General features: G+C 38.9%; 1 protein-coding gene across 1 annotated transcript in view; it reads right to left on the bottom strand.

The window, feature by feature from the left end:
• Positions 1-1,328: 1,328 nt before the first annotated feature.
• adcy3a (adenylate cyclase 3a) overlaps positions 1,329-12,935 on the bottom strand; it is a 64,272-nt gene continuing 52,665 nt past the window's right edge. Inside the window, 9 exon segments of the mRNA XM_032532004.1 lie at positions 1,329-3,062; positions 4,019-4,143; positions 7,170-7,296; positions 7,553-7,666; positions 7,996-8,142; positions 8,436-8,594; positions 9,966-10,047; positions 10,239-10,519; positions 11,729-11,845. Of these exon segments, the coding sequence (XP_032387895.1) occupies positions 2,883-3,062; positions 4,019-4,143; positions 7,170-7,296; positions 7,553-7,666; positions 7,996-8,142; positions 8,436-8,594; positions 9,966-10,047; positions 10,239-10,519; positions 11,729-11,845 (1,332 nt within the window). The 3' untranslated portion in view covers positions 1,329-2,882.

Below are 12,935 nucleotides of genomic sequence, written 5' to 3'. Positions count from 1 at the left end.
TACTTTGACTGTGGAAAAATACATTATGTGCACACACTATTATATACACCCATGACCACACAATGGCTGCAGCAGGTGGCAGTTCAGTTGGCATTGTCACACTCTGGTCTCTCATTGGTCCATTTCCAAATCCTCTTCCTCATCAGAGACAGGAAACTTAAGCTCTAAGCAGTCTATCCGGTTTCCGTACATGGAAGTATTTTGTAAATGGCGAGCAATCCAGAATTTAGGAATCCATAGTGTAGTGTTAATATGCTGAGCAAATACATCAAAACTGGTGTGTTTGCAAAAATGCTGTGTGTAAGTGTGTGTTGGTATGCGTGTTCTCATTAAACTACATTCGTGGGGTCCAAAAACCAGGAATATAGAATACTTGTGGGGTCCGGACAGCTTTGTGGGGCCAAAATGCTGGACCCCACAACTTTAAAGGGCTGTTTAAGGGTTAAGACTTGGTTTTAGGATAGGGGTTAGAATTAGGATATGATTAGGGTGAGGGTAAGGGTTAGGTTTAGGCATTTTTTATATGTATATAATATATTTATATATTATATAATATATATTTTATATATATTATTATTTTTATATATGTGTGTGCATGTCTATGATCAATGTTCCAATTTTTTTTAATCTAAGATATGTTTTGTGGAAAGACATACAGCCCATCATTGTGTTTTAATTAAATTACATTAGTCTGAATTAGTCATTTTCATGCTGAAAGGTTGAATTCAAAACGCAATTTTTATCTTCAAAACTTCAAAAATGCATCTGTTCTGCAATAGGATGAAATGGGATTGAAATTGAATTTAAAAGACCTACCCCATCTGAGCGTTGACCCCCCTAACAATATCATTAAACTTTGTTAATGTTTGCTTGTTTAATAGTTTGTTGGAAATCCCACACTACAACGAACACAGCGATAAGCCTATGTGTGAACTGGTTTTAGGCTAATATTGTAGATCTACAGATGTGTTGGGTTTTGTTCAATATGATGTTAAGTGGCAGATCAGTGGGCTTGCTGTAGTTGAATATCTGAGTAAAAGACATCCTCTGTCCCAGACAAAACTTATCCTCATGTGGAAGACGCAAGATAATTTAATAATTATAATATGACCTCATGGTAAAGGTATGAACCTCATATTTAAACATACAAGGCTCAGTCCTTGTCACCGCGGCTGCAGGTTCAACTCTGACCAGCAGCCCTTTGCTGCATGCCATTCCCTCTCTCTCTTCCCTTTAACATCTTCACCTGTTCAGTACAATTAAGGCCTAAAACGCCCAAAAAATTATCTTAAAAAGAAAAGAAAAACATTAACAGAAAAACAACCAGATAATTTTTCAGTGCACCAAAACGGAGGGATTCTGACACAACAACACTACTACTAACTAACCCTACTAAACCCACCATAACAGTAGATCTACAATGTTAGCCATCAGTTCACACAGGCTTTTTGCCGTGTTAGTTATAGCGGGGGACTTAATATCCAACAAGCTATTATCAAACAAAATACCAAAATGTTATAATCGCAGACATAGAGGAAAAATAAATCCTTTTTTGTCATGACCAATTTATTAATGAATCAGCTTCATCTGAGTGGAGAAAACAATCCATTCCTTCCGATGTATACTGATGCTTTGTCAGCCTACTTACTGGAGTACCAACTACACATAGCCCCCCAACTGAGTTAATTGTCTAGCACTAAGGTTGCAGATTAAAACCAACCAAATACCTCTTCCTCACTCCTCCCTTTCAACTGGGTAGTAGAACCTACGGTGGCCTTCAGGTAATATTAAAATGCAAAAGGACCTCTCGAGAGCCAGTGATTGGTTCGTCTGTTCTGGGCTACTGAGGAAACATGGCGGTTTAAAATAGGGGGCACTGAAAAGACCCGTTTCCCATGTAGATATGACGAGTTTCCACCATCACTTAGTTTTAGGTGATTACACTAATTAAAACATAGTTATAAGTATTATATTCCATTTCTGCCAATGCATGCCCCTAAATCCTACACACTGGTTTTAGTAAGGGGTGTTTTGATAGCTGAAGGGTTAAGGTGCATACCACAGAACCACAATATCCCTGGTTTGATATCTAGCTGCTGAAACTGATATCACTTTTTTGATTGCCATTCAGAAGAGGCTACTGTGTCTGTGTATGAAACTCGGAAAGATCTGCAGCATTAGTCAACATGGAGACAGTTTTCTTTCCTAGTAGACACACTCAGTGTGGGGGAGAACGTTGGAGAAGCTGTTCCATATCACTTTTGTTTTGTTACACAAGAATGTGAAAACATTCTACAGATCTCCAGCTTAATCCATACTCCAGTTACTAATGGAATAACATTCACCTCTAACACATTAGGATGGGGGAAAAATCCAGGATTGATTTTTGAAGAATTTCAACATTGCCAGAAATTACATTCCTTCCTTCCTAGTTTTTTTTTGTTTTTTTTACAGCTGCCATAAATGAAAAAAATGTGGACACTTGACCTTGGATTTTCTGCTGCCGGTTTATCTTGTCTAGACTTGCCTTCATGTAGTCTTATTATTTTTATTTGTACAATTAAAATTACATTTAAATTACGCTTACATGGTGTCTGTATATTGTGTCTAATTGATTCTGTTAATTTATCTAGTTGTTAATGTTTAAAGGTCTGTTGTTCAACTTGAACATGACAAATTTAAATACAATCTCTACTGGCACATATATCTTTCCACAAGCAGTAATGAGTAATGAGTGGTGTGTTGTGTGACATGGTATTTTAATGTGACTTGTATACATTTAGTACAGGTATTGGACCGTTTTTTTTGACAAATAACTTCACTAACCGTGATTGCTGGTGTGTGTGTGTGTGTGTGTGTGTGTGTGTGTGTGTGTGTGGACCTTAGCTGTCCACCACCTGATGTGGCAGAGTGACAGAGGAGCCGTTGATAAATGAGCCTTGTTTGTCTCTTCCCTTCAGAAAATAAGTGAGCAGTTCCCCTTTCCCCTTCACAAAGATGGGCCCCCTTCTCACAAAACGGAAGCCGTAGTCCTTTAGGATGTTGTAGCAGTCCTCCACTACCTAGGGGCAACACGCACGCACACACGCACACACGCACACACACACACACACAGGCTATCAGACGGCGTTTTGGAAAACAAAAATTTGATATGCAAAATTGTAATGGTGATTGCAAAACAAGATTAACTTAAGCAGCATTGAGAAGATAGTGAAAATGTGGTAGTGTACAGTAGGTTTTAAAAGCTTTTTGTCTGAAAACAGCTGCCTGCTGCTACTTGAATCAAGCTTGATGAGAACTAAAAGTTGGCGATAGTTGTGGGTTCGTCACAAAGAGTGACTCCTTTACATTACACTTAATCATTAAATCCGTTGTTGATATAAAAATATTCAGTAAAGCTATAATTCGTTGTGCACCTGTTCCGTTAATTAAATTTAAAAACCATAGGATTATCTGTACTTTTGATAAATTCTAATGGAAGGATTGTGTTTTGTTTTATTCTTTGATCTACACAATATGGAGTCAGTATCTTCTTTAGTGGCAGCTGTTTTCTTCACTATAGTATACAGAGAGACCTTGTGAAAGTCATAAGTCATATTTATGCTTTACTAAAGTCAAAAAATTATCCTACCGTTACGTAATGATGATTTATGAAAATGTGGTTACTTTTAAGTTTATTTTTACTTAAAGTCATTCAAATGCAAAATTAGATTTTTCTTCATCACTGTAGTTAATAAAAATACAATCTTAAATTCACACTCGCACAGGAACGTGTGTATGTAGTAGAATGTAGTGGGGCAAACATTGTTTCTAGTGATTATATGTGAACATACACAGACACAAAGACAATGTCTCTTTAAAAACATGTTTGCTAGGTGAAATGAACCTAGGATAAACCAGGAATACAACATGGTTCATCACAAAAGCTTTAAAGCTACTCTTCACAATAGTCATTTTTAAAGTTGTATCAAGCAGTGTTAAGTAATCTAAAGATCTGTAATACAGTTTAGTGCTGTACCTGAATGTTTCCCATAACCCCTGTGGACTCCATGCGACTGGCCACGTTCACAGTGTTGCCCCAGATATCGTAGTGGGGTTTTCGGGCACCAATCACTCCTGCTAATACTCCACCCTTATTCAGACCTGGAGAGAGTGTGAACACATTTGACATTTAAGATATGGGGCCCTATCCTGCACCCGGCGCAGTGTGGCGCAAAGCCCGACGCAAGTGTCTTTGCTATTTTAAGACCAACGCAGTTGTCGATTTCCCGTCCAGCGCCCATGTGGTTTAAATAGCAAATGCACTTGCGCCCATCTTTGCGCCCGTGGGCGTACTGGTCTTACAGGGAGGTGTGTTCAGGTGAATTCTTGGCATATTGCTAACTTGAGGCAGTGGGAAGTGATTGCGCCATTAACCAACAAAAACCTGGTCTAAAGTCAATAGCGCAGCATTTCATTGTTATTTTAACAATTAGGAGCCTAGGCTCGTGCGCACACTATGCTTGTTACACACACACACACACACACACACAAGGAAGCGCAGCAGCACACAAACATGCAAAAGAATACATATAAAAATATTATGGTGCAAATCCGCCATCATAATAGCAATGCGCTAAGGTACAAACACGCCTGGCTTTTAAAGGGAATGGGAGAGGACATTAACTGGTTTATTGCATGTTACGACCAAAACACACCTATACATTAAAGAACACACCAATTACAACCCTACTGAACCATGGGCCTGGCACACAGAACCTTATTTCTGCCATCAAACTAGCAAAAGTGGATTTGGACAGGCCCTAAACGCACCTATGCCATGCACTTCACGCTGTGCGCTTACATCGTTAAAATAAGGCCCTAAGACTGATATGTGAGAATGACTGCTAAAACTATACCTGTACAAATCTGGCACATCATTAGTCCTACCTGAGTCTTTATTCTAATTTAGTTCTTGATTTTATTCCAACAACTAACTAACCTTTAACTAAAATCCCCATTTTTCAACCAACATCTTGTTTTAATATTGTTGCCCATCTTTCCTTTCAGTTATGGTGGCAGTTTTACAGCAGAGTTCTGGTGAGGCAGTGACACAATAACCCACAGTTTTATTACAAAATGCAGTAGGACTAGCAACTCGAGCAATTAGACTACCAGACAGGTTCCTTTAAATCCCGATAGCACTCATTCTGCATGTTATAGAATATTTACGGTGTATCCCATACTTTACAGTAGGGCTAGGCGATATGGAGAAAATCAAATATCACAACATTTGTATACAAATACCTCGATATCTATACCGCAACTATTGGTGCTTTCACAAAATATTTACACAATAATATATTATATTATGATTTGGATATAATGACTAAGTAGGTAAAGGCCAATAATAGAACAGCTAGAACAGTCTGGTAAGTTCAGAAAATGTAATGCAATGTACAGCATGTAATGTATGCAGCCTATAAAACCATGAAAAGACACCACTTGCCATATTACGATATCCAAAATCTAAGACGATATCTAGTCTCATATCACGAGGTTGATATAGGATCGATATATTAAAACTTGGTAATAGTGTTTAAGTGCAAATCATTGCACTTAAAACATGTCTGCACCATGTTACCCTGCACTTATAATGCAACTCTGACACAAATTAATCCAATACTGATGCTCACTGTGATGGATTTTAAAACTCAGCTAAAGAGTCAGCCAAATAAGTTTCATATTAACATAAAAGAATGAAACAAATGTCTGTATTGAATGGTAGAAAAATAAGTATAACAATTAAAAATGCATGCAATGTTTGGCAAAAATGAAAAAGGAAACTTGATTTGCAGTTACAATGAAGTCAACACTAATATTATTTAACCCTACCCATTTGGAAGTGAAGACACAAAAAATTAGTGCATTTTTGCACCGTAAATCTGCATGTGCAAACAAATTACAGTACATTAGGTCAAAGTAGAATAAAAGGCTCTGCAAAACTTAATGCAAAATTTCAGTCATTGTTTATAACTGTGTCACCTTCATTTTTGCAAAGAAAGAAGTGGTCAAGGTAATATGAGTAAACTGTGGACTTTAACACCTCTCTGTTAACTAGTTAGGGTACCCTTTATAATCTGTTTTTACTTGAATAGTCATCATTCTCTAACTTAAATTGGTAAATAAAGAGTTTTATTACTGTATTGTGAAAAAGCCGTGGATACAAGACCCAATTTAAAGCTGCACAGTGTTATTAGCACACTCTGATAGCCCCAAGTTGAAGCAATAGGTTGAGTAAATCGTTTTTGATTGCTGCCTCGAGATTGCTGATTTGTAATGAATTTTACAAACACATACCAAATAGTAGGACAAGCTAAAAATCAATTGAAGACAACTGTTATGTACATATGCCAGCTGAAATGTATGACATTATATGTGGAGTACCTGTTCCTAACCATACTGACATCAGAGGGTAAATCGATGGTTTCTAATTCCTAGGCCACACAACCTGTGTGAGCAGCTTGTGTGCATTAACGAACCTGTTTTTTTTTTTTTCGGCACCCATGCTTACAGGTTGGAGCAACACACACAGTCCACCTGAGCAGCGTGGCACAGGTGCATGTTGGCCATTTTTTTTCGCCTGACACATACAGTTTTAGAGCAAAAGGTCCAGTGAGTAAGTGGGGATAGCAGTAGCTCAATCAGTAGGGGAGTTGTGTTGGGAACCGGAGGGTCGCTGGTTCAAGTCCCCATACGGACCAATGTATGGTGGTGGACTGGTAGCTGGAGAGGTGCCGGTTCCCCTCCTGGGCACCGCCAAGGTGCTCTTGAGCAAGGCACCAAACCCCCAACTGCTCGGGCGCCTTTCTGTGGGCAGCCCCCTCACTCTGACATCTCTCCATTTAGTGCATGTGTGTGTAATTCTGGCCTGTGTGTAATGTATTAAATTAAACATTAAATCATTTATGGCTATTAACATAGGCAAACCTAATGTGGAAACGCAGGCAGAGCTTCAACAGCAATGGCGCAGCAGCAAAGATGTCTGTGTTGACATCACATGCATATGAGCCACAGCGGTTTCAGAAGAGTTAGCCGTCACACACTGCTCATGCAGGCTGAAGTGAGAAGGACAGGAGTACAACAGCCACAGGCACAGAAACATAATAAATGAAGGAGTTAGCACATACCAATGCGTAGCATGAAGTTGTTGAAAGACTGGTAGTTGATGTTCATGAGTGTGACCTTCATGGCCAGAGCAAAGTCTGCCAGGTCTGCCAGGTGCTGCCAGCGCTCTCTGTCAGACTGCTCCTCCTTCTGTCAGACAAAAACCAAACATCTCACCACCATTGTCATGACTGGTAACAACAGTCAACATTTAAACACAACTGAGATGATCGTATGTGTCCAAGAAAGACAAATACTCTATTGTATCATGATGTCCATATTATTTTGATATATCATTACATTCTAATTTAAAATTAGCACAGCAATACTATGAGTTTTCTCATACTGTACGTTTAGAGTTCATTTTCATTTTGGTTGCCTGGGCAAGTCATGTGACCAATCTAACCTTCATGCAGGTGTAGCCGTTGCTGACGTCTGGGGTGACACCTGATGCTGCCATGTAGGTACTGCCGATGGTCTTGATTTTGGTGATGCAGCGGAACTGAGGCTCATCCAGCAGCTGAAATGGATACAGGTGAAAGGTAAAGTTTCCACAGACTGAGGGTGTACAGGGACTCAATCACTGACCACTTCAAATCACAGCTGCAATTCTTTTTTATCAAGAGGAAATTCTAATGCTCAACAGATGTTTGACAAGAAGAATTGTAATACACATATCGCCAACATTAAAGCTAGCAACATGGTACATGACTTTTATTTCTCAGTGAATTATAAATCTACATAACCGTCAAATGTGTCAAAAAGGTGTTATTACAGTTTCTGCTGTAATGCTGTGTCCCTAGCCCTTACTGCTAGTAAAACAGATGCAAAGTGAGGAAAGCAGCTTACACTGTCAAAGTCTGAGATTATCTCATTAAGGAACCGTAAGCATTCAATCCCTCCATTATTGATACTCTCCTCTGTGTAGAAGTCAGAGAAGTTGGGAATTGAGGCAAACATGACTCCAATCTCATCGTAGGACTGGCTGTACAACTCCTGGAAAAGGTCAGATTAACAAGGTGTGTAGAGTAGAAAATTTTGCGAACCAAACTTCCTCATGAACCAAACTTAAATGTTGATCCTTCTTGAAAATACTACAATATGATTTTATAAGATACAACTATAACAGGAATACTACAGATACTGTAAGCTTTCTGGGTTTCCTGTTTTTTTTAGAAGTGTAAACTGACAGGCAAGATGAAATAACATGACTTTTAGAAAAAAAAGCACTGGGTGATATATTTCTATTACACAAACACAGAGTGCAGTAGACCTGGTGAGGATCTTACCTCATCCCTTTTCTTGGAGCCCAAGAAGTGTCGAGCAACATGTTCAGGTAGCATGTTGGTCACCAGTGCTTCATTCCAGCGCCTCATCTCATACACTTTCTCCTTCTGCTCATGGACCTCAATCTTCCACAGGAAAAGGGTGCGGGCGAGCTTCTCCACCTTCAGGCAGCAACATCAGGGACTGATGTTAGCATTTGACCAGCATATGGATTTGCAAGCAGATATGACACCTTATCATATCAAATATTTTGTTGGTAATCGACACACTTACACAACCATTTATTTGCAAATGCCACTTGACTGCTTGACCATAATTTATTAAGAAAGGTGTAATATATGGTGCAACCCTGTTCATTATGTTTTATTTGCACAGTTACATGTGACTACATGTGAAGCATTTTGGCTTTTTGAGTCAGGTTTTGGACAGCTCAAGTAACACAACGTCAAGAAAATAAAGATCAACAGAACTGTTCTACCCTAGGTCAAGTATATGAATGATTAATAAGTTAAATCAAACTGTATCATCTAAAGTGAAATACAAAGTGCCCCAGTAGGTATGAACAGACACATTCTCAAGTGGCATATATGAGTGATTTAAGAGAATTTGTGGCATTCACCAATTTACATGTCTTTAGAATTTTTTTTTCTGTGGTACAAACAAAATGCATGAGTCATAAACAGATATCTGTCTTTCTACACATGGGAAAACACTTCACATGGGCAAACCCTACCAACATACAGTATGTCCAATTTAAGTTTCCTGCAACTCAAAAAAACATTTAACATTATATCAAACTTTCCCCTCCTTCTTCTATCTGATGACACAGTCTTGGCTGCTGTACTAATACTACTTTCTGATAGTTTGGGTAGTAACACCATCACTAAATTGCAGAACATGTTGTCTTTCTGTATGCTGTTAAAGGGTAACTACTGTTTTTTCCAACCTGGACCTTATTTTCCCATGTTTTTGTGTCTAAGTGACTGTGTAACAATCTTTGACATTGGTCTAGTATTAGGCAAGAACGTTGCAGTGGGCAGCGTCAAAACAAGCTACAATGTACAATAATAGGACAATTGTCCAGCTTGTATTTACCTTCACAAAAGGGCTTGTTTTGCCACTGACAGGCTCAGATTAATATTTTAAGTATCTGACAACATTATGGAAAGGATTCCTTAAGGGATAGACCTTTAAAACCTTTTTGAGACCTTTCTTTTTAACCAGAAACAGCTATGAAATCGCTTGCCCTATTACCTGTAGCTTGTTTTTGTGCAGCAATCTTGCTTAATACTGGACCAATTAATGTTACCATCAGTCACTTAGGTACAAAAACAAATAGGGTCCAGGTTGACAAAACAGTATGTACCCTTTAACAGCATACAGAAAGACAACACGTTCTGCAATTTAGTGATGGTGTTACTACCCAAAACAATCAGAAAGTATTATTAGTACAGCTGCCAAGATTGTGTCAGGTTGAAAAAAACAGTAGTTACCCTTTAAAATACATTTAAAAACAGTAGACATTTACTCACATGTCGGGAGAAATAATAGAAGCTGACCATCATAATAAATATCATAATTGTCATTGTGAACTTGGAGGGCACCAGGTATGAACTGCAAAAAAGAACAATCACACATTGGCAATTTCTGCTGTAATACAAGTATTAAAAAACACTGCAATTCCTGTTTGTTAAGTAATCAAACTCATGATGACCTAAGACTTGGCCTAAATTCTTGAATATGCATTCTTTAATTGACTGTGTCGTTTTCTACAATAGGCTTTCTACAAGAGGTATACTGATTACCTGTAGTCCTGGAAGCGGGCCGTGTCATAGCGGTCGAAGATGTCCCTCCAGCTGTAGATGTTAACAATGCCGGTGGCCACAGTGATGAGCAGCATCAGTGTGAGCTTTACCATGTGACTGACCTGAACCAGCATGGTGGTGGCCATCAGTGCCAGCACAGCAATGTAGCTGTAATATTTTGGGTTGTCAAGGCAACAGTCAGGGCCAGACCAAGAGGAAGAGGAGGAGGAGGGAGCCATTGTGGGGCTGCCTGAGTCTGGGGCTCGAGGCAGACAACTCAGCTAGATGGTGGAAAGATACAGAGCCATTACTACAGTACTTTTATTAGGGGTCCAAGCCCGAGGCTGGGAGAACTGTGGTTTGCACAGCAGGGCTGGGGGACCCTATTATTTTTGTAGAGATTATACTTTCGTTGATAAAAGTCATGGTAGAGCCTAAACTGTACATGGTGGTGGTGGTGGTGGTGGGGGGGGGGGAATCCCTGCAAGGACCTCAGACAAAAATAATCACCCACCTCCACCACTAGGTGGCCCTAGAGCAGAAAAAAACGTGTTTGGCCTTATAACTCCCAAACTGTCCATCGCACATTAAAAATAAAGATATCCATGCATTATCTGAATTCAGCTGAATCTCCTGATATAGGCCACACCCATTTCTGTCTAGACATTTATGCGCGAAAAATCGCGATTTATTGTAAACCTACTTTTTCAAACTCCTCCTAGACCAACTAGACGTAGACCATCTCCTGACTGACCTGACAAAAAGTTATCAAAATATTTTTTATTGGATGAAAATTGCGCAAATTACGCACAAACAAATTTGTGTAGCTAGCTACAAAAACACAAACTTTATCTCAGACAAAATAAATGCTATCCAAGCCAAACTATAGATTCTTGTTTGCTATGACCCATTGGGGCTCCCCAACACATTTTCCGAAAATTGGTCACTAGGGGGTACTACAAGTACAAAACTTTTATATCTCATGAATGACTCATCCGATTTTTTCGAAATTTTGAGGATACCATCTTGCTAGCAAAATGAAACTTGTGATGCTTGTTTGGTATGCTGCTCTGAGGCTCTGTACCAAATTTGGCAAAGATTGGCCATTAGGTGGCACTATAATCAACGTAGACCAGTTTTGGGGCTTTTACTAAATCAATGTTTATGGGATATTTGTAATAGCAATGTACCTTGTAGACCTTGTAGCTCACATCTCTTGATATTTCCTGACATTTGCCTCCCCACAATTTTGCTTTGCGTTCCCCTTTTGCATGCTCCCGGGGAGCGACTCACGCCAATAAGGCTTGGACCCCGTCATAACTGCTTGCCGTTCTAGTAACTATTACTTCTAAGACTGCACTCTGCAATCTATGCTTAGCTGTCCTTCAGCAGCAACATTCACATTACACATTATAACTCCTATATTACAAATTTAACATCCTATATATTGCATCCAGCTCAGTTGTAAGAAACAGTAACTAGCAGCTCACCATGTCTATGATATCGGCCATGGTGAGGATGAAGATGGCAGCCATGGCCCAGGTGTTACGAGCCCAGCGGGTGTGGTCGATCCAGGTGGAGAAAGACACCAGCTTCTTGGGAAAGACCTGGGGAACACAAACACCATTCCAATTAGGTATATAACAGCACATTTCTCTAATGAAAATGTTGCAGTTCAGTGAAGCCTATAAACCAAATAATTTCAGCATTGTTGTATTCCAATTCCATGCTCTACAGGCATGGTGTTTGATAATGGTCTGCGTTTGGCTGAGATTGCAGAATCTCTTGAGTTTTTAGTGTTACATTATAATACAACTTTATTATCAGTTTAGCCTAATCAATCTTTAGAGCCTGTACCTACAACTTGATTGAGCAGCATAATGTATGAAACGTTAATAAACAGCTATATCCTACTGTAATTCACAGGCTCCTAAATCCAAATACTTGGTCCTGATTCAGAACTGTTAAGTTGATCATATTTAGATGTTGATACACTACAAATTTCAAATGTAATTGGGTTCTTAAGCTGATGTGACTAGTTAAGATGATTATTTCCCTCGAGAGTTAAGTAGGTTTTAAATAGTAAAATCAAAAATCAACTGAAAATCAGAAGCCTGCTATGGAGGATTTATTTATTCAGAATTCAAATTGAGAGTCCAAAGAGAAAACGAAAAGAAACCAAATAAAAATTATTATTTTACTACGCTAGTAATTTAAAAAAAACAAAAGGAAACTGAAAAGAGAAGTTGAAATGTAAAATTCTAATGTGAAAATGTAAAGTGACAATGTAAAATGTCAAATTTAAAATGCAAAACTTAAACATAAATGCTCAAACTGAAATCTGTTATGGTTGTGTATGTGTTTCAGTTTCCGGTTTTATTTTTAGTCTGTTTTTCTCCTTTGTCTTGTCTTGTTTTACTTCCTGCCTTGTGTTTTCTTGCCTTTGTGATTGTCTGCCCCACCCTGATGTGTTTCACCTGTTCCTGAGTCCTCGTGTCACCTGTTCCTTGTTTCATCTCGTTAACTCTTGTATTTAGTCTCTGTGTTGTCGAGGTCACCACTGCCTGCTGTCTCTGCATTGGGGTCCAACATTCTCTGATTCCTCTAATACAGGGGTGTCAAACTCAAATACCCAGTGGGCCAAAATGTGAAACCTGAACAAAGTCACGGGCCAACATTGAACAAATTAACCTTTTA

The sequence above is a fragment of the Etheostoma spectabile genome, chromosome 12, assembly GCF_008692095.1.
Source record: "Etheostoma spectabile isolate EspeVRDwgs_2016 chromosome 12, UIUC_Espe_1.0, whole genome shotgun sequence".
Taxonomy (NCBI): Eukaryota; Metazoa; Chordata; class Actinopteri; order Perciformes; family Percidae; genus Etheostoma; species Etheostoma spectabile.
The sequence above is the reverse complement of the archived record's forward strand: the minus strand, read 5'-3'. Positions and strand labels throughout refer to the sequence as shown.